This window comes from Osmerus eperlanus, unplaced genomic scaffold (genome assembly GCF_963692335.1).
Source record: "Osmerus eperlanus unplaced genomic scaffold, fOsmEpe2.1 SCAFFOLD_49, whole genome shotgun sequence".
NCBI classification, from domain to species: domain Eukaryota; kingdom Metazoa; phylum Chordata; class Actinopteri; order Osmeriformes; family Osmeridae; genus Osmerus; species Osmerus eperlanus.
This window is the reverse complement of record NW_026911051.1, coordinates 57,276-77,478: the sequence shown is the minus strand read 5'-3', so window position 1 is coordinate 77,478 and position 20,203 is coordinate 57,276. Positions and strand designations below refer to the sequence as shown.

The window sequence follows — 20,203 nt, the reverse complement described above, 5'->3', positions numbered from 1 at the left end:
ATGATCCCTTCTGAGGCTGCACAAACAGCAGGTTAGTAGACATTGTGTTTTGGTCTGCAGTATACTTCTTCTCCACCGGTTTCACTCTATTGGTGAGACTGTGGTGAGTTCCTGTGTATTTCAAAAGACTGGCCTCTTCCTCTCTCCCCTTCTCTCTCTCCTGCAGTCTCTCTGAGGGTCAGTCCCAGCAGATCTCAGTTCTTCAAGTTAGAGACTGTCTCCCTGAGCTGTGAGGATCAGGGGAGCTCTGCTGGAGGGAGGGTGAGGAGGAACACCACAGACGGAGGGTCTTTAGCGTGTGGAGCAGGCTGGGGGTCTTTAGTGGGTTCTTCCTGCAAACTGAAAGACCTGTACACAGGGGACAGTGGAGTGTACTGGTGTGAGTCTGAATCAGGGGAACACAGCCATGCCAACATCACAGTACGTGGTACGTTCCCATAGTCTGAATAAATCACTGTTGTTTCATAGGATTCTGGAAAGATCATTTGAATATGTCTCCTCTGTTGTAGATGGAGCTGTGATCCTGGAGAGTCCTGTCCTCCCTGTGAACCAGGGACAAGCTGTGACTCTACGCTGTAGATACCAGACACCTCCCTCTGACCTCACAGCTGCCTTCTACAAGGATGGATCTCTGGTCAGGACTGAGGCTGCAGAAGAGATGACCATCCCTGCTGTGTCTACATCTGATGCAGGGTTGTACAGGTGCAACAACTCTGAGCTGGGAGGATCTCCAGAGAGCTGGCTGGCTGTGAGAGGTGAGAACTAAAGTAGTAAAGGTGTAGGTGTGTCCTCACCTCCATCTCCATTTTTATCTCCATCTTTATCTCCATCTTTATCTCCAGCACCACCTCCTAGTCGATCTCTATCTCCACCTCCTACTCCAGCTTCACCTCCACCTCCAGCCCCCCTGCTGTCTCTGCCCAGACTGCTGTGTAGTATCCTGGTGACCTGTCCCTACCTGGTGGTCACTGTCCTGCTGCTGGAGATGTGCTGCAGGTCCAGAGGTGAGAACACAAATAATGTCCAGGAGAGTGTGTCCAGGTGTGTGTCCAGGTGTGTGTCCAGGTGTGTGTCCAGGTGTGTGTTCAGGTGTGTGTGTGTGTAACTCTCCTCTCTCTGCAGGTGGGACTTTTGGTGAAGAGAAGAGGAACTGTGATGATGTCATAGAGTGAACAGTTCAGTATTTGAACTGTCTTGGCTTTAGATGGTCATTCTAGTTCTTTTTATTTCATTTATTATACTTTTGTTAAAGTGTGTGTAAGTGTTTGTGGTGGTGTTTATGTGTTTCCTAGTCATAAAAAAGTTTAAATCAAAACACTCAGTTTGCATGTGTGTTTCTATCAAACTGGAACAACAGGAAGCTCCCTGACCCTGTAGTCAGGGTAACACAGGGTGTTTCTCATAAGGCAAGTCAGAGAGGGACGTTGAGCCCAGTAACAAACCTACTAACTGCCAGAGCTGAGTTGTGGTTTTACCAGAGAAGAAGAACGCCTGGGGGTGCTGAGAGGAAGGAAACTGTGGTTGGCTGATGTTCGTCATGGTGATGCCCCCTCAACAACACTATGGCTGCCTGCCAGCCAGCCACCACAGACAGGTAATGTCACAGTACAGCCAAAGCCCTTTGCTGACCGCTTCTTGCGTCGCGCGGTCAGTAGCGGCAGCTGAACAGTGTTTCGCGTACTGGTGGAGTGTTTGTGGCGCGCGGCAGGGCTACGTCACGGACGTGGCCACGCTCCAGTGTTGCCAGTCCGCCTCTCCATCCGACTCCAGCGTTCATCACAACAGCAGCCAGACTGCCGTTATTAAACTGTCACTTACGACATTTTCAATTGAAAGGAAACGGAGACGAGGATTACTAGAGTGTGCGGTTGGGTCCAACCGGAGCGATGTCTGTCGCGGGGCTGAAAAAGCAGTTTCACAAAGCTACACAGGTAAGACCGTGTAGCTGCAGGGGCAGTCTTGATGGCGATATCGATACAGTCAGTAGGGCTTGTTGGCGATGGTATGTGTGAGTCGAGCGGTGCTTATTTCTTGCTGTCTCTTCCTTAAAATTCCAGCCGACTACGAGAGAGAAAACGCATCAGTCTTTCGGTTCAGCCTACGTTTAATCGCCACAACCAAAAATGACTGTCGACTATTGTCTTTCCTGTTTTTTATGATTCCAGTTCTGATCGATAAGGGTCTCTAGGGTTGTCCAATAGGCTGCGTGTTTATCAAACGGCCTCTCCGTTTTCCGTTACTATAGAGAGAGAGACGTCTAGGAGATTTCTGTTGTGTTCCGGTTAGGTACCCCTGCTCTATTGTGAGGCTCGTTCTCTGGTTTTGACCGGGAGACGGGGCTGGGCTGTCGGACTGTGAGCGAGGAGGAGAGTGCTCGACCCTCCGCCGTCCGAGACGAAACGTAGCCTAAACAGTCAGCGGGGAATCCCTCACCCTCGCGGTGTTACACCTCGGAACAAACCGTTAAATAATAACCGAAGAGGGGGACCTCGATCTCAAACATAAAGGTTGACGTTTCTGAGAGGAATCGATTTTGATTCGATGATGGTGGGCGCCCGTGAATAGCCTATTGTAGAACCTCTCTGGATTGGCCGATATTAGCGTCCATCGACGTTGTGACGGTATAGAACAGCAAAGGGTTACACGCCGTTATCACAGCATTGTAGGCAGCTAGGCAACGAGACAGTAACGGGAACCCGAAAATAGAAATATGAATCAACAACAACAGACGCGCTCCAACCAGGAACCTTGCGCGTGGCGTGACGTGGAGACTCGAGGATCAGAACGAGTTATAGAGATGAAGCGAGGGAGCAACAGGAGAGATTGAGATGAGGTGGAGGGAGAGGAGAGGAGAGGAGAGGGGGAGAAGAGATGGAGGGAGAGGAGAGGAGAGGGGGAGAAGAGATGGAGGGAGAGGAGAGGGGGAGAAGAGATGGAGGGAGAGGAGAGGGGGAGAAGAGATGGAGGGAGAGGAGAGGGGGAGAAGACATGGAGGGAGAGGAGAGGGGGAGAAGAGATGGAGAGAGATCACACACACAAAAGTGGCCAGTGATGCCATCTATAGTAACAGCCCTGGTGCCAGAATGACTCAAGACCCCAGTGCACTGCACCCTGTTAGAGGAAGGGGGAGGGAGGGAGGGAGGCGATAAATTAATTAAACATGTTCTGACTGATCCAGGCATTGAGATCTGGTGGATCACCATGGTTTAAAAATGAAGAAACATACATACACACAAATATACATACACACACAAAACTTATACACACATACTACCCTCACACACACATATGCACACACACACACACATGCCACCCTCACGTACACAAATAACACACACACATATATACTCAAATACACACTCACACGCGTACACACACACACAGAGATCTTTGTCACGTGTGTTGTCCTCAAGGACAATCAATTATTGAGCAAGCAACCAGAGCTAAACTGTGTGTGTGTGTGTGCATCAACATTCGGCCTATCTTCACCTTCGTTATGGTGACTGTGCACGTGTGGAGTTGCCATGACAACCCCCCCTCTAAAGGAAGGGGCGGGGTTAGTCGGTTGAGGACCAGTTTATGTAGGAGAGGATCTCCTCTCTTCCTCCTCCTCTCTTCCTCCTCCTCTCCTCCTCCTCCTCCTCCTCCTCTCTTCCTCCTCCTCTCTTCCTCCTCCTCTCCTCCTCCTCCTCCTCCTCTCTTCCTCCTGCTCTTCCTCCTCCTCTTCCTCCTCTCTTCCTCCTCCTCCTCCTCTCCTCCTCCTCCTCCTCCTCCTCCTCCTCCTCCTCCTCCTCTCTTCCTCCTCCTCTCCTCCTCCTCCTCCTCCTCCTCTCTTCCTCCTCCTCTCTTCCTCCTCCTCTCCTCCTCTTCCTCCTCCTCTCTTCCTCCTCCTCTCCTCCTCTTTTGAACATGTATTATTCAGGTGTTGAGTGGTGTCACCTATCTGACAGACCTGGAACTGACATCTTCAGATATGGCAAACCCCCTGCATCTGCACTACACACACACAGTATATACTTTACTTATACATGTGCACACACATTGTTACACGTAATATACAGTATACACAGACAAAAATGCATGAACAGACACACATACATGCACACACACATGCATGCACACACACACTCAGGAAACATCTTAAATCCCAGCTGATTGTAATTATAACTCACAAACTGTTTGTCTGTGTGTGTGTGTCTGTGTGTGTATTCAGAAAGTCAGTGAGAAGGTGGGAGGAGCAGAAGGAACCAAACTCGATGATGACTTCAAGGAAATGGAGAAGGTACACACACACATACACACACATACACACACACACACATACACACACATATACACCATACACACACATACACACACATACACACACATACACACACACTTCACCCTCAGAACTTAGTAGAGTCCAGATATGTTTAGTAATAAAGCACAGCACACACATAGTAGAGTTTAATAGAGTCTGGTACTGACTGAGGTGTGTGTGTGTGTGTGTGTGCGTGTGTGTGTGTGTGTGCATGTGTGTGTTTGTGTTTGTGTGTGTGTGTGTGTAGAAGGTGGACACCACCAGCAGGGCAGTGTTGGACATCATGACCAAGACCACAGAATACCTGCAGCCTAACCCAGGTGAGACACGCACACACATTCACACATACACACACACATACATACACAGACACACTCACGCACACATACACATACACACACACACCTCATTCAGTACCAGACTCTATAAAAGTTTACTGTATGTGTCTACCTGCGTTTGTATCTACCTGGGTGTGTGTCTCTGTGTGTGTGTGTCTCTGTGTGTGTGTCTCTGTGTGTGTGTGTGTGTGTGTGTCTCTGTGTGTGTGTGTGTGTCTCTGTGTGTGTGTCTCTGTGTGTGTGTGTCTCTCTGTGTGTGTGTGTGTGTCTCTGTGTGTGTGTCTCTGTGTGTGTGTGTGTGTGTGTGTGTCTCTGTGCGTGTGTCTCTGTGTGTGTGTGTGTGTGTCTCTGTGTGTGTGTGTCTGTGTGTGTGTGTGTGTGTCTGTGTGTGTGTGTGTGTGTGTGTCTCTGTGTGTGTGTGTGTGTCTCTGTGTGTGTGTGTGTGTGTCTCTGTGTGTGTGTGTCTCTGTGTGTGTGTGTGTCTGTGTGTGTGTGTGTGTCTCTGTGTGTGTGTGTGTGTGTGTCTCTGTGTGTGTGTGTGTGTGTCTCTGTGTGTGTGTGTCTCTGTGTGTCTCTGTGTGTGTGTGTGTGTGTCTCTGTGTGTCTCTGTGTGTGTGTGTGTCTCTGTGTGTGTGTGTCTCTGTGTGTGTGTGTCTCTGTGTGTGTGTGTCTCTGTGTGTGTGTGTCTCTGTGTGTGTGTGTCTCTGTGTGTGTGTGTGTGTGTCTCTCTGTGTGTGTGTGTGTGTGTGTGTCTCTGTGTGTGTGTGTGTGTGTGTTCAGCCTCCAGGGCCAGGCTGAGCATGATCAGCACCATGTCTAAGATGCGGGGGCAGGAGAAGGGCCCGGGGTACCCCCAGGCTGAGAGCCTGCTGGGGGAGGCCATGCAGCGCTACGGACGAGAGCTGGGGGACGAGGCCTGCTTCGGTACGCTGGCCCTGCCCGGGAGCTGGCTCTCTCTCTCTCTCTCTCTCTGTCTATCTGTCTATCTATGTCTCTCTCTCTATCTCTGTCTCTCTCTCTCTCTCTCTCTCTCTCTCTCTCTCTGTCTCTCTCTCTGTCTCTCTCTCTCTCTCTCTCTCTGTCTCTCTCTCTGTCTCTCTCTCTGTCTATCTGTCTATCTATGTCTCTCTCTCTATCTGTCTCTTTCTCTCTATCTCTGTCTCTCTCTCTGTCTGTCTCTTTCTCTCTTTCTATCTGTCTCTCTCTCTATGTCTCTCTGTCTCTATCTATCTCTCTCTCTATCTGTCTCTCTCTCTGTCTATCTGTCTATCTATGTCTCTCTCTCTATCTGTCTCTTTCTCTCTATCTCTGTCTCTCTCTCTGTCTGTCTCTTTCTCTCTTTCTATCTTTCTCTCTCTCTATGTCTCTCTGTCTCTATCTATCTCTCTCTCTATCTGTCTCTCTCTCTGTCTATCTGTCTCTATCTCTGTCTCTCTCTCTGTCTATCTATCTCTCTCTCTGTCTATCTGTCTCTATCTCTCTCTCTCTCTTCCTGCTTTCTGTCCCTCTCTCCCTCTGACTCTGTCTGCCCCCCCAGGCATGGCCCTGCTGGACGTGGGGGAGTCCATGAGGGAGCTGGGGGAGGTGAAGGACGCTCTGGATATGGAGGTGAAGCAGAACTTCATCGACCCGCTCCAGAACCTCCATGACAAGGACCTCAAGGAGATCCAGGTAGGTCCGGAACGTTCTGCCCTGTCTAGAACCTGTAGAATCTAGAGAACCATAGGGATTATAGAACCATACAGAGAACCAAGGAGAATAAAGGACATGTATGACCTGGTTCTAACTGATGTGTACGTGTGTGTGTCTGGTGTGTGTGTGGGTGTATGGTGTGTGCGTGGGTGTATGTTGTGTGCGTGGGTGTATGGTGTGTGTGTGTCCAGCACCACTTGAAAAAGATGGAGGGTCGTCGTCTGGACTTTGACTACAAGAGGAAGCGTCAGGGCAAGGTGCTGGACGAGGAGATCAAGCAGGCGCTGGAGAAGTTTGACGAGTCCAAGGAGATCGCTGAGCAGGGCATGTTCAACCTGCTGGAGAGCGACGTAAGAAGCTTGGGGTGTGTGTGTGTGTGTCGGTGTGTGTGTGTGGCATAGCACCTTTTTTCTTGCATGTGTGTGTATGCATGTGTGTGTACACGTGTATATATACATGTGTGTGTATATGTGTGTAGATTGAGCAGGTGAGCCAGTTAGCAGCTCTGGTCCAGGCTCAGGTGGAGTTACACAGTGTGTGTGTGTGTGTGTGTGTGTGTGTGTGTGTGTAGATTGAGCAGGTGAGCCAGTTAGCAGCTCTGGTCCAGGCTCAGGTGGAGTTACACAGTGTGTGTGTGTGTGTGTGTGTGTGTAGATTGAGCAGGTGAGCCAGTTAGCAGCTCTGGTCCAGGCTCAGGTGGAGTTACACAGTGTGTGTGTGTGTGTGTGTGTGTGTAGATTGAGCAGGTGAGCCAGTTAGCAGCTCTGGTCCAGGCTCAGGTGGAGTTACACAGTGTGTGTGTGTGTGTGTGTGTGTGTGTGTGTGTGTGTGTGTGTGTGTGTGTGTAGATTGAGCAGGTGAGCCAGTTAGCAGCTCTGGTCCAGGCTCAGGTGGAGTTACACAGTGTGTGTGTGTGTGTGTGTGTGTGTGTGTGTGTGTGTGTGTGTAGATTGAGCAGGTGAGCCAGTTAGCAGCTCTGGTCCAGGCTCAGGTGGAGTACCACAGGCAGGCTGCTCAGATCATGCAGCAGCTCTCCAGCAAGATGGACGACAGGTCGGTCACACACACCATACACACACTCACACACCATACACGCACCATGCACACACACAGTTTGTCTATTATTCTTTCTCTCTCCTGTTGTGTGGGGGCATCTGGTGTGTGTGTGTGTGGTGTGCGTGGTGTGTGTGTGCGTGGTGTGTGTGTGTGTGTGTGTGTGGTGTGTGTGTGTGGTGTGTGTGTGTGTGTGTGTGTGTGTGTGTGGTGTGTGGTGTGTGTGGTGTGTGTGTGTGTGGTGTGTGTGTGTGTGTGGTGTGTGTGTGTGTGTGTGGTGTGTGTGTGTGTGTGTGTGTGTGGTGTGTGTGTGTGTGGTGTGTGTGTGTGTGGTGTGTGTGGTGTGCGTGGTGTGTGTGTGTGTGGTGTGCGTGGTGTGTGTGTGGTGTGTGTGTGCAGGATCAAGGAGGCGTCCAGCAGACCCAGGAAGGAGTTCACTCCTAAACCCCGCATGGTGCTGGAGCTGCTGCCTCCGACTGACAGCCTCAACGGGGGGCTGCACTCCGCCAAGTCCCCCGGACGCTCCCCAGGTGTGTGTGTGTGTGGAGGGGGAAGGGCTTGTGTTTGGGGGTGTGATCTACACCGTTCTTTTTTTCCTCCCCCTCCCTCACCTCTCTCTCTCCTCTCCTCCCCCATCTTCCCCTCCCCTCTCCTCCCCCCAGCCCCCCTAGACCAGCCCTGCTGTAGAGCCCTCTATGACTTTGAGCCGGAGAACGAGGGAGAGCTGGGCTTCAAAGAGGGTAACATCATCACCCTGACCAATCAGATCGACGACAACTGGTACGAGGGCATGCTGCACGGCCAATCAGGTTTCTTCCCCATGAACTACGTGGACATCCTGGTTCCACTTCCTCATTAGGCCCTGCCTCCTCTGCCATGGGGGCCACGCCCCCCTACCTGGTCTAGCCACACCCCCTTCTCTGTGTAAAAATGCTTTTCACAAACGAAAGACTGCAGGAACCCCACTGGTGAGAGAGAGAGAGAGAGAGAGAGAGAGAGAGAGAGAGAGAGAGAGAGAGAGAGAGAGAGAGAGAGAGAGAGAGAGAGAGAGAGAGAGAGAGAGAGAGAGAGAGAGAGAGAGAGAGAGAGAGAGAATTAGAAGACAGAGAGTGAGGGAGAGAGGGGAAGGAGGATTCGGAGAGAGGGATGAGAGGGATGAGAGGAGGATGATGTATCGTAGCCCCGTGGTTGTGGGTCAGTGTATCCGACTGCTGCTCTCATACCGTGAGCCGATAGGATGTGGACACCGTGCTGACTGTGTGTGTGTGTGTGTGTGTGTGTGTGTGTGTGTGTGTGAAAGAGAGTGCCTACATATGTGTATCTTCAGACAGGGTCCATGATCAGTGTAAAGTACATTGTTATCTTATAACCAGCAGATCACTTTCCTGTCTATCTGCCTGTCTGTCTGCCTGTCTGTCTGCCAGCCAGCCTGTCTGCCAGTCTATCTGTCTTGTGTATATCTGCCAACCAGCCTGTCTTTCTACCATCTACCAGCCTGCCTGTCTGCCTGTCTATCTGCCAGCCAGCCTGTCTGTCTACCAGGGCACTAGTATAAACAGGCTCTGTGATCTGTTTGCCGTGGAACATCAGTCCAAGCCGATGTTCTGTCTCTGAGGTTAAACCAGGAAGTGCTGTCATGGTCCTGCATGCTGGAGCCAGCCAATGGCGGTTGTTGTTGTTGTTGTAGAGGAGAGAGGAAGTGTACTATAAAGGGAAGATGTATTAACATGTACATATTAGGCCTGACCCTGAGAGAGAATCCACCCTTGTCTCACCCTGTACCCCCCAGAGAATCCACCCTTGTCTCACCCTGTACCCCCCAGAGAATCCACCCTTGTCTTACCAAGCTGTGCCCACCTGGGGATTTGAACCCCTGTCCATTCTATAGGCATTGTAGATGTAGAAGAGGTGGTTGGAGGACCCTATCTGAGACCAGCAGCCTTTAGCTCAGTGGTCTGTGACCCCGGGTTCGATTCCTGACCCACGGCTTGTGGTACGGGAGCACAGCCCTCCTCTGTGAACGTTGGAAACAGGAGTTTATATGATCGTGTGGTCATGTGACCTAGTTTATATTTATGATTGTGTGGTCATGTGACCTAGTTTATAATATTGATCGTGTGGTCATGTGACCTACCTTCTACTGTCAAACACTGATACACCTGTGTGGCGCAACAACTTTATCAGCAACTTTTAAGGTATTTGATATATATATACAGTATATATATATATGAATATAAGTTTACAGATATTACATTCGGCTAATGTAACACTGTGCATGTGTGTGTGTGTGCATCTACTAGATCAATAGTTATCAGAAACACAAATCTTAAGGCACTAGATTTGAGATGAGACGTTTTCAGAAACACAGATCTTAAAGATCCCATGACATGCTGTTTTTGGATGCTTTTATATAGGCCTTAGTGGTCCCCTAATACTGTATCTGAAGTCTCTTTCCCGAAATTCAGCCTTGGTGCAGAATTACAGCCACTACGAGCAGTCCCACAACGAGCTTTCCTCAGGATGTGCTGTTTCTGTGTCTGTAGCTTTAAATGCTATCAGGAGGAGAGAGGCAAGCCATGATGTCTCCCAAGGAAAAAACAATATTGCACTCGCACGGTCGTAGCTCATTTTCTCATTGGTGGGCCAAATTCTCTGTGCGGGCAAAACAGAGAAAGGGGAGGTAACCTTCCCTCTTATGACGACATAAGGAGAAGATTTTCAAAACTGAGCGTTTCAGCTTTCATTTTCTCAAAGGCGTGGCATGTCATGGGACCTTTAAGACACTAGATTTGAGATGAGAGGTTATCAGAAACACAAGCTCAGGATGGTTACCAGACATCTGAAGCACCATCTGTCAGTAATAAATAATAATCAATGACAAATCAATACGTTGGCAATAAAACGACAATAGTAATAACTTTTCCTGGAGGTCAATAAGTACAAGGGGACGTGTACACGAAATTTCAAGGGTTTTGCTGCCATGGCAACGTCACCCTGATATGACTAGTTGCCTCGGCGACCTCCGACCTCGGTGATTGGTTGTACAGATGCTGTTGATTCCCTGTGTTACCGCCTGGCCCCGCCCACTTACTGACTCCTCCCACTTGTGTGCTCAGGTGTGAACCTCTCCCAGTGTTGTTATGTATTTATTAATTTATTTATCTATTTATGTAACTGAGTAATGATGGTGGCATAGTAAAGTATCGTGCTACACGCAAGATGGAGGGATGGATGTTTACCAATATTAAACATGCTGTATTCCTGTTTCCTGTGTTTGGAAATACAAAAAGATGACATGTCTTACTGCTTGATGTGAGAATACGACTACTATGTGACTTATTCAAATAAACACTATATGTTTGATGGCACAGCAGCCGCGTGCGCTGTCACTGATACCAACTGCTACTTTTTAAGTCGCTTCAGATTAAAATGTCTACCAAATAACTAAATCAATGTGTTTTTTGATTTATGATGATTTATATCGTAGGCCGGATGTTACTCGGTGAATAGTGCGACCGCCAGCGGGGGCGCAGTTGTCCGTTTTTGGTTCAACCTCCTTTCCCTCCGTTTTACAAAACACGGTCGCTGACCCAGATTCCAGCCCCTTCTGCTACACACACACGGTCACAGCCTCTCTCCGCTGCGCCAACGCAACAGCGACGCTGAACCACAAGAAGACGAAAGTTCAACACGATACGAGAGAAGAGACGAAAATGGACATGAAAAAGAGAATTCATTTAGAACTGAGGAACCGGACACCGTCAGATGTGAGTATGGTTTGGCTGGAAGGCTGCGACATCAAACTTTAGAGAGCGAATCAATGTAGGAAAGTCATGGCGACCACATGTGAGGCGAAGAGAACACCGATGCTAGCCAGTTGGAAAGGCCCCAGCTAATACCTGGAATTTAACATTAAGAAGTCTGATAGGCCTACAAGTGTGTCTAAGCTCAACTCTTTTGGTAACTTTTAGGTCAGACTGTTTCGTTGATATGTTCTTCATAATTCGATCAGTTTGTTGGATGAAGTGAACCGAGTTGAGAAGCTAGCTAGTCTTGGTTAGCGTAGCTAGCTAGGAAACCCGCTTTGCCTGTAGCATCCTGGTATTCCGGTCTCAGACTATTTGCTGTAAACGGTGGTGTGGTGTTGTGAGGTAATTTACAGACTAGCATTGCTTTCTGTCCAACATTCAGAACCCTGGATGACTGTGTGTTGTCGTCCAGGTAGCTAGCTAGCTGCCCGTGCAGCTTCTCCCCGCCATAGACTTCTGGCGTGAGAGAGCGAGAGCCGTAGCAGGGCTAGCTAGCTCGCGTGAGCATTGCACAAATGACTGGCAATGGCGCCATAGCTGTTACTAGAGCGGCAAGATGGCTAGCCTGGCTATCACCCGACTCGGTGAAAAATGTGGCTTATAAATTCAACGGAAGGGAGAGAGAGATGAAAAGTCAATGAGTCGCTAGATTGGTATATGTGGAAGTGTAACTTGTTGGAATAAACAGCGACAACAAACCGTAACTAGTTACTTGTGAGAGCGGCCTTGGCTAACACGCGTCAGCTAGCACGTGCTTACGGAGTTTACAAACAACCCCCGGCCGACGGTTTTACCGGCGCGGTCCTTCCAAATAAACCCACAGATGGATCAAACTAAGTATTCCAACCGACCGACAACAAAACCCTAGTAGTTTATCGACAACAGCGGGGATTGTGTAACTTGAACTGTGGTGTTTGTATGCAGATTCCCGTGCAGTGATGTCACAGTTTAGCGAGCAACACACCGGCGTGTCAACTTTTAAAATCATTTTTGTCACAGGTTCACGAGCTGGTGCTGGACAACTGCCGGTCGAACGAGGGGAAGATGGAGGGAATCACGGAAGAGTTTGAGAACCTGCAGCTTCTCAGCTTGGTCAACGTCGGCCTGATCTCCGTGTCCAACATCCCCAAACTAGAGAAACTCACCAAGGTAGAGCTCAGGGGTGGCGTACGTCATCAGCGATGTTGCTAGGTGACCGGTGTAGATATATGAACATTACTGTAGTGATAGATAATGGAGTCAATGTAATGGGTCAGGATGTGGATAACTCATGATTGTGTGTTTACTCATTATACTCTGGTCTCTTCTCTCCTCCCCTCTTCTCTCTCCCCTCCTCCTCTCTCTCCTCCCCTCTTCTCTCCTCCCCTCTTCTCTCTCCCCTCCTCTCTCTCCTCCCCTCTTCTCTCCTCCCCTCTTCTCTCTCCTCTCCTCTCTCTCCTCCCCTCTTCTCTCCCCTCTTCTCTCCTCCCCTCCTCCTCTCTCTCCTCCCCTCTTCTCTCTCTCCTCCCCTCCTCCTCTCTCTCTCTCTCTCCCCTCCTCCTCTCTCTCCTCCTCTCTCTCCTCCTCTCTCTCCTCCCCTCTTCTCTCCTCCCCTCTTCTCTCTCCCCTCCTCCTCTCTCTCCTCCTCTCTCCTCTCCTCCCCTCTTCTCTCTCCTCTCCTCCCCTCCTCCTCTCTCTCCTCCCCTCTTCTCTCTCCTCCTCCCAGTTGGAGCTGAGTGATAACAGGATATCGGGGGGTCTGGAGGTTCTAGCAGAGCGCCTGGTCAACTTGACTCACCTCAACCTCAGTGGGAACAAGTTCAAAGACATCAGCACACTGGAGCCCCTGGTGGGTAACGCTAGCCTTAACTAGCATAACTACACTAGCCCTCGACTAGCATAAATTCACCAACCCGTAACTATAGTAACACACTATACTAGTGCTTAACTAGCTCCCCTGACCACCCCCGACCTCTGCCCCCTGTAGAAGAAGCTGCACCTGCTGAAGTCCCTGGACCTGTTTAACTGCGAGGTGACCAACCTGGGGGACTACAGGGAGAGCATCTTCAAGCTGTTGCCCCAGCTCACATACCTGGACGGGTACGACATCGAGGACTGTGAGGCCTCCGACTCAGACAGCGAGGGAGACGGCCTGGAGGATGAGGAGGGAGTAGGTGAGGAGGGCTGTGGGTGTGTGTGTGATGGCCTGGAGGTGAGGAGGGCTGTGGGTGTGTGTGTGATGGCCTGGAGGTGAGGAGGGCTGTGGGTGTGTGTGTGATGGCCTGGAGGTGAGGAAGGCTGTGTGAGGGAGGGATGGATGATGAGGGCAGGGAGGGGGTGTGTGTTAAACCAGGTGTGTCTTAACAGTGTGTTCTCTGTCCCGCCCACAGAGGGAGAGAGTGAGGACTTTGATGAGGAAGAGGAGGATGATGAAGAGGAGGGGGTGGTGGCAGAGGAGGAGGATGATGACGATGACAGTGAGGTGAGGAGGAAGTTTGGAGTGTTTGTTTCCTGTTCTGACTGAAGTCTGGTTCCCTCTACTGGAAACTCTGAAGCATTACATGCGTGTTGTGTGTGTGTGTCATATTTGACCCAGTAACACACTGCTGTACACACTCCTGCTTTAACCAGCTTTTCTTGTGCAGTTGGTGTGTTTGTAGAGTTGGTTTTGATTTTGCTGCTCCTCTCCAGGAAGGAGAGGTAAACGGAGGGCTGGACGACGATGATGATGATGATGAAGACGAGGATGAGGATGACGATGGTGGGTAGTACAATCACTCTCACGCACACACTCCCTTTTTCTATCCTGGTTTGTTCTCTCACACACATTCTGTCTCACACACACACTTTGTCCTGGTGTGTCTCTAACCCTGTGCCCCCCCCCACACACCCCTCCCCCCCCCACACACCCCTCCCCCCCCCACACACCCCTCCCCCCCACACACCCCTCCCCCCCACACACTCCTCCCCCCCCACACACCCCTCCCCCCCCACACACACCCCTCCCCCCCCCCACACCCCTCCCCCCCCCCCACACACCCCTCCCCCCCCCACACACCCCTCCCCCCCCCCACACCCCCCCCCCCCCCACACACACACCCCTCCCCCCCCACACACCCCTCCCCCCCCCACACACCCCTCCCCCCCCCCACACACCCCACAGATGAGGAAGACTCCCCCTCCAAGGGAGAGAAGAGGAAGCGGGCCCCTGAAGATGAAGATGAGGATGATGATGACGACGACGATGATGATGATTGAGTGATGACCCCTAACCCCCCTCCTCCCGTCCTGCTGGCTTCTCCATCCTGTTCTGGCTCCTCCCTTTCCTGCCCTGGCTCCTCCCATAATGACCTCCCACCCCATGGACTGGCTGTGTGTTGCCCTGGGAGACGCCACCCCCCTCTGTAATGAACTCTGGGAACGGGAGGCTTTTTTTGCCAACAGAGCTTTTAAGAAAAATTAAGAAAAAACCTAAAACAAAAAAAAAAAAATGGAAGAAGGAAGAAAAAAAAATCCTATTTTTTTCAGAGAATTTAGTTTAGTTGTTTATTTTGTATCGTTGTTGTCAGGGCTGTGTGGGTGTGTCCTGTGTGTGGAGGGGGAGTCACCTGAGGGACACCTCCTCCTCCTCCCTCTTCTTCTCCTCTCCCTCCTCTCTTCTCCTCTCCCTCCTCCCCTCCTCCCTCCCTTCTCTCCCTCCTCTCAGATCTCAGCTCTGTAGAGGTGAGTGAGTGTTTGCTCCGCCCTGCCTCCAGATAGGTTGATCTGCTGAGTGGAGACTGTGGAGGCGGGGCCTGTAGAGGGTGGGGCTTATGGGGGTCAGGGGGTGGGGCCTGAGTGGGTGTGTCTCTGATACTTACACTGACTGGTCTTGGCTGTATTTTTTTACTTTCCGTAAGTTAAAAACAAAAACCATATAAAAATGGACTTTGTAAATAAAATCTTAACATTTTGCTCCCGCCTTCCTCTCTTCTGTCTCTCCTTCACCAAGACTGACCGTCTGGAACCTTCCCTGGTTGAATTTACCCAGTTTTATTAAATGATTTTATGAGCTACTCCAGATTTCTAGTTACGTTCATGTGGACTACCGATAAAAGTTAATTTGCAACAAATTAACGTGTTGTATTGGGTTAAATTGTAAGCAAGGAAATTAAATGATTAGAATTAAATCCTATTTTTAATCTATAGCTTTCAAATGAGAGGAATTTGATTTTGTGGTCATAGAAAATGTTGAGTGTTTCTATTTTCAATAGTAATAGTTTATTTTAGTTGAGTTTGTAAGATTGTTATACACTGGTATTGTTGAAAGACAAAAATATAACATGTTGATTTCCTTTTAACTGGTAAAACTGGTTATCTGAGCACAGCATGTGATTGGCTGGGTTGGAGGACAATGCCAGATGGAGCCTTGTGATTGGCTGGGTCAGAGGATGATGGAGCTTGGTGATTGGCTGGTTCAGAAGGTAGCTCTCATCTTGTTCCTGTTGTTCTTGCCTTCCAGTTCCAGCTGTGTGATCCTCACCTGGGGAGGAGAGAGAGCGTATGGTGTGTGTGTGATGTGTGTATGGTATGTGTGTGATGTGTGTATGGTATGTGTGTGTGATGTGTGTATGGTATGTGTGTGATGTGCGTATGGTATGTGTGTATGATGTGCGCATGGTATGTGTGTATGTGTGTGATGTGCGTATGGTATGTGTGATGTGTGTGTGTGTGTTCTGACCTGTTTCTGGTTGAGCTGCTCCTGCAGTTCTCTGATCTCATCCTGCTGTCTGTAGAAAGCCTGCAAGAGCTGACCCACACATACAACAAGGTCAGACACACACACAACAGGGTCAGACACACACAACAGGGTCAGACACACACACAACAGGGTCAGACACACACAACAGGGTCAGACACAAACACAACAGGGTCAGACACACACACAACAGGGTCAGACACACACACAACAGGGTCAGACACACACAACAGGGTCAGACACAAACACAACAGGGTCAGACACACACACAACAGGGTCAGACACACACAACAGGTACCACACACATCCCTATCCTCCCCCCCTCCCTCCTCCCCACCTCTCTCTCAGCCGGGGGCGGGGCCTGCTCTGAGGGCTCGCAGCAGTGCGGGGTGCATTGTGGGTAGGCCCAGCCCGGAGCCTGGGTCTCGTCTGGCTGCCAGCCCGACAGGTCGCTCAGGTCCTGGGGGTACTTGGCGTCCTGGTAGGCCAGCTGCTCCTGGAGGAAGGCCGGCTCCAGGGGCCTGCCCTGCCCCCTCTCGGGTGCCCGCTCCGGGTAGGGGTTGGCTACTCTAGCCCCAGGCTTCAGGGACATCAGCAGGGGCCCTGGGCGGGGGGGCGGGGTCAACACAGCTATATTGAGACTACGACGGCATCACAACACGGAGGGTGACGTTTCATAGTGACCAGCCATGACTAAATTAGCTAAATGCTAATGGAAGTTTCAGGTCAGTACCCCTGAGGTGGTGGTGACCTCTGACCCCTGAGGGGGTACTGACCTCGGTTGTCCCCTGAGAGCCACTCTTGTGCTGTCATGGCCGCCTGGTCTCCTGCTGTCATCGGGTACAGGTCCTCCTGGAACACGCCCACCTGCTACAGACCACACTGTTACTCTACCTCTCTCTCCCCCCTCTCCTCCTGCTACAGACCACACTGTTACCCGACCTCTCTCTCCCCCCTCTCCTCCTGCTACAGACCACACTGTTACTCTACCTCTCTCTCCCCCCTCTCCTGCTACAGACCACACTGTTACTCTACCTCTCTCTCCCCCCTCTCCTGCTACAGATCACACTGTTACTCTACCTCTCTCTCCCCCCTCTCCTCCTGCTACAGACCACACTGTTACTCTACCTCTCTCTCCCCCCTCTCCTCCTGCTACAGACCACACTGTTACTCTACCTCTCTCTCCCCCCTCTCCTGCTACAGACCACACTGTTACTCTACCTCTCTCTCCCCCCTCTCCTGCTACAGATCACACTGTTACCCGACCTCTCTCCCCCCTCTCCTCCTGCTACAGACCACACTGTTACTCTACCTCTCTCTCCCCCCTCTCCTGCTACAGACCACACTGTTACTCTACCTCTCTCTCCCCCCTCTCCTGCTACAGATCACACTGTTACCCGACCTCTCTCCCCCCTCTCCTCCTGCTACAGACCACACTGTTACTCTACCTCTCTCTCCCCCCTCTCCTCCTGCTACAGATCACACTGTTACTCTACCTCTCTCCCCCCCTCTCCTCCTGCTACAGACCACACTTTTACCCGACCTCTCTCCCCCTCTCCTCCTGCTACAGACCACACTTTTACCCGACCTCTCTCCCCCCCTACCCCCTACCTTGCGGGGGACGATCATTGACAGGGGTTCCACCAGGTGTTTCTCAGTGATGAGGCGGTAGAACCTGAACACCTCGCAGCCTCTCACATCCAGACCGCGCTTAGGCATGACCCCTGCAGGGGTCAGAGGTCAGGCAGACATTAGGCATGACCCCTGCAGGGGTCAGAGGTCAGGCAGACATTAGGCATGACCCCTGCAGGGGTCAGAGGTCAGGCAGACATTAGGCATGCCTAATGAGATCGGTGAGCAAATGTAATGTAAACTGTGTGTGTATATGTGTGTGTGGGCTGTGTATGTGTGTGTGTGGGCTGTGTGTGTGTATATATATGTGTGTGTGTGACCTACCCAGGCCTCTCTGGGCAGTAGGGAGCGGTACTCTGTCAGGTAGTGCAGGTAGGGCTTCTCTGAGCTCAGCTCATAGTACCTGATGTTCCCATCTCCCTGGGGGGGTACAGGTATTGGTCCTCTTGCCAGTCACGTAAAGTGTGTGTGTGTGTGTACAGTACCTTGCCAGCCAGGTAGAGCATGTGTGTGTCGGGGTCGTAGAATGGAAACAGAACTCCAGAAGAACCATCCAGTTCCTCCTCCAGTAGAGGTTCAGACAGGTCCTCCTACACACACACACAGAGGTCACACAGAGGTCACACACACACAGGACAGACGCACACACACACACACAGGACAGACGCGCACACACACACACAGGACAGACGCGCACACACACACACAGGACAGACGCACACACACACAGGACAGACGCACACACACACACACAGGACAGACGCACACACACTCACAGGGTCCCACACAGGACAGACACACACACAGGACAGACACACACACAGGACAGACGCACACACACACACAGGACAGACGCACACACACACACACCGGACAGACACACACACACACAGGACAGACGCACACACACTCACCGGGTCCCACACAGCCACCTGTCTCTGGTTCCAGCAGGAGGTCCCAGTAGACACCAGCTGGTCTCCTGCATACAGCACCTTACTGGCCCTGTGGGAGGCCCTGCCCGACTCCTACACACACACACACACACACACACACTAAGGTCTCCTGCATACAGCACCTTACTGGCCCTGTGGGAGGCCCTGCCCGACTCACACACACACACACACACACTAAGGTCTCCTGCATACAGCACCTTACTGGCCCTGTGGGAGGCCCTGCCCGACTCCTACACACACACACACACACACACACACACACACACTAAGGTCTCCTGCATACAGAACCTTACTGGCCCTGTGTGAGGCCCTGCCCGACTCCTACACACACACACACACACACACACACACACTAAGGTCTCCTGCATACAGAACCTTACTGGCCCTGTGTGAGGCCCTGCCCGACTCCTACAGACACACACACACACACACACACACACACACTAAGGTCTCCTGCATACAGAACCTTACTGGCCCTGTGGGAGGCCCTGCCCGACTCCTACACACACACACACATCTAACACACACGCTAAGGTCAGACACACAGACACTCAGTGGTGTGTGCCCCACCTGCAGGATGCGTCCAGAGCGGGGCTCCAGGACCAGGAGCCTGCGGTCCCGGCAGCAGCAGGCCAGCCAGCGGCCATCCCTGCTCAGGCTCACTGAGAGCAGCAGCTCTGGGGTCTGGAGCTGTCTCACCGGCCGGAGCACCTGCCGGCCTGGGACACGTCCCACACCATCACCTGGGGAGGGGAGAGAGGGGAGGGGAGGGGAGGGGGGGAAGAGAGGGGAGGGGAGAGAGGGGAGGGAGGGGAGAGGAGTGGTGGGGAGGGAAGGGGGAAGAGGGGAGGGAGGGGAGAGAGGGGAGGGAGGGGAGAGAGGGGAGAGAGGGGAGGGGAGAGCAGAGGACGGCACAATGAAATGTGTGTTCATGTGTGTATTCATGTGTGTGTTCATGTGTGTGTGTGTGTGATCCTCACCTTGTAGTCGTAGGCGGAGCTAACCAGCAGGTCTCTGGCGGTTGGATGCCACTCTATAAGCCCCACCCTTTTGGAGTGACCCATCAGAGTCTTCCTTGCCACGGTGATGTTCTGCTGTACTCCTTGAGACGGGATGTCCCAGATCTTCACCTGCACACACACACACACACACACACTATGTAAACCTATCTTATCATTCTGTGTCTCTCTCCATCCACCCGTGTCAGATACTGACGGTGCAGTCTTCGGAGCAGGATGCGATGCAGAGGTCGTCGAAGGGGTTCCACTTGACGTCCAGAACCCTGGAGGCGTGGCCAGAGACCCTGGGCTGCTGGGGGGCCACTCTTCCCTTCTGGGGGGGTATTGGGATCAGGAGATCACTGTCAAAATCATGTATTATTCAATAGCTTTCACTAAGGAAGTCACTCACACACTGGCAGCCACCTTGAATAACAGGAAGTTAGTTACATGATGGACAGGCAGGACCAGGAAGGCCCCGCCCCCGGCGCACTCCGTCACCACGGCGATGAAGAGCGGGTTCACGAGCAGTAGTGGTTGTCATGGACACTGCGTGTGATGGGCACACCGTCGTAGGCATGGTCTCGCCCCGCGGCCTTCCCAAACACGTGACGGAACTTAGAACCATGACAGGAAGAACACCATGACATCTGGAGGAGGAGGAGAGGAGAGGAGGAGAAAAGGAGGAGGACAGGAGGAGGAGGATGA

The 20,203-nt window shown here is 51.6% G+C and overlaps 3 protein-coding genes and 1 pseudogene across 3 annotated transcripts; 3 read left to right on the top strand and 1 right to left on the bottom strand.

Annotated features, from left to right (window-relative positions):
• LOC134015509 (sialoadhesin-like) lies at positions 1 to 1,539 on the top strand. The gene is made up of 5 exons (XM_062455044.1): positions 1 to 31; positions 167 to 427; positions 510 to 755; positions 885 to 1,004; positions 1,123 to 1,539. The coding sequence occupies exons 1-5, from the start codon at positions 1 to 3 to the stop codon at positions 1,170 to 1,172; spliced, it is 708 nt and encodes a 235-aa protein (XP_062311028.1). The 3' UTR covers positions 1,173 to 1,539.
• Positions 1,540 to 1,759: 220 nt separating this feature from the next.
• On the top strand, positions 1,760 to 8,439 carry LOC134015521 (endophilin-A1-like). The gene is made up of 9 exons (XM_062455081.1): positions 1,760 to 1,931; positions 4,214 to 4,282; positions 4,551 to 4,623; positions 5,422 to 5,565; positions 6,179 to 6,312; positions 6,525 to 6,683; positions 7,283 to 7,386; positions 7,786 to 7,916; positions 8,049 to 8,439. Exons 1-9 carry the CDS (start codon positions 1,887 to 1,889, stop codon positions 8,243 to 8,245), a joined length of 1,056 nt encoding a protein of 351 aa, XP_062311065.1. The 5' UTR covers positions 1,760 to 1,886; the 3' UTR covers positions 8,246 to 8,439.
• Positions 8,440 to 10,960: 2,521 nt separating this feature from the next.
• LOC134015516 (acidic leucine-rich nuclear phosphoprotein 32 family member D-like) lies at positions 10,961 to 15,128 on the top strand. Its single transcript, XM_062455075.1, has 7 exons — positions 10,961 to 11,153; positions 12,195 to 12,344; positions 12,901 to 13,023; positions 13,162 to 13,348; positions 13,565 to 13,656; positions 13,866 to 13,935; positions 14,338 to 15,128. The coding sequence occupies exons 1-7, from the start codon at positions 11,100 to 11,102 to the stop codon at positions 14,430 to 14,432; spliced, it is 771 nt and encodes a 256-aa protein (XP_062311059.1). The 5' UTR covers positions 10,961 to 11,099; the 3' UTR covers positions 14,433 to 15,128.
• A 236-nt stretch (positions 15,129 to 15,364) lies between these two features.
• Positions 15,365 to 20,145, bottom strand: LOC134015508 (coronin-2B-like; annotated as a pseudogene).
• Between the last annotated feature and the right edge of the window lie 58 nt (positions 20,146 to 20,203).

Coding starts and splice junctions, on each gene's coding strand:
- LOC134015509 (XM_062455044.1), top strand. CDS start 1: ATGATCCCTTCTGAGGCTGCACAAACAGCAG. Junction 32..166: donor TGAGGCTGCACAAACAGCAG/GTTAGTAGACAT, acceptor TCTCTCCTGCAG/TCTCTCTGAGGGTCAGTCCC. Junction 1,005..1,122: donor GATGTGCTGCAGGTCCAGAG/GTGAGAACACAA, acceptor CTCTCTCTGCAG/GTGGGACTTTTGGTGAAGAG.
- LOC134015521 (XM_062455081.1), top strand. CDS start 1,887: ATGTCTGTCGCGGGGCTGAAAAAGCAGTTTCACAAAGCTACACAG. Junction 4,624..5,421: donor ATACCTGCAGCCTAACCCAG/GTGAGACACGCA, acceptor GTGTGTGTTCAG/CCTCCAGGGCCAGGCTGAGC. Junction 5,566..6,178: donor GGGGGACGAGGCCTGCTTCG/GTACGCTGGCCC, acceptor CTGCCCCCCCAG/GCATGGCCCTGCTGGACGTG.
- LOC134015516 (XM_062455075.1), top strand. CDS start 11,100: ATGGACATGAAAAAGAGAATTCATTTAGAACTGAGGAACCGGACACCG. Junction 11,154..12,194: donor GGAACCGGACACCGTCAGAT/GTGAGTATGGTT, acceptor TTTTTGTCACAG/GTTCACGAGCTGGTGCTGGA. Junction 12,345..12,900: donor AACTAGAGAAACTCACCAAG/GTAGAGCTCAGG, acceptor TCCTCCTCCCAG/TTGGAGCTGAGTGATAACAG.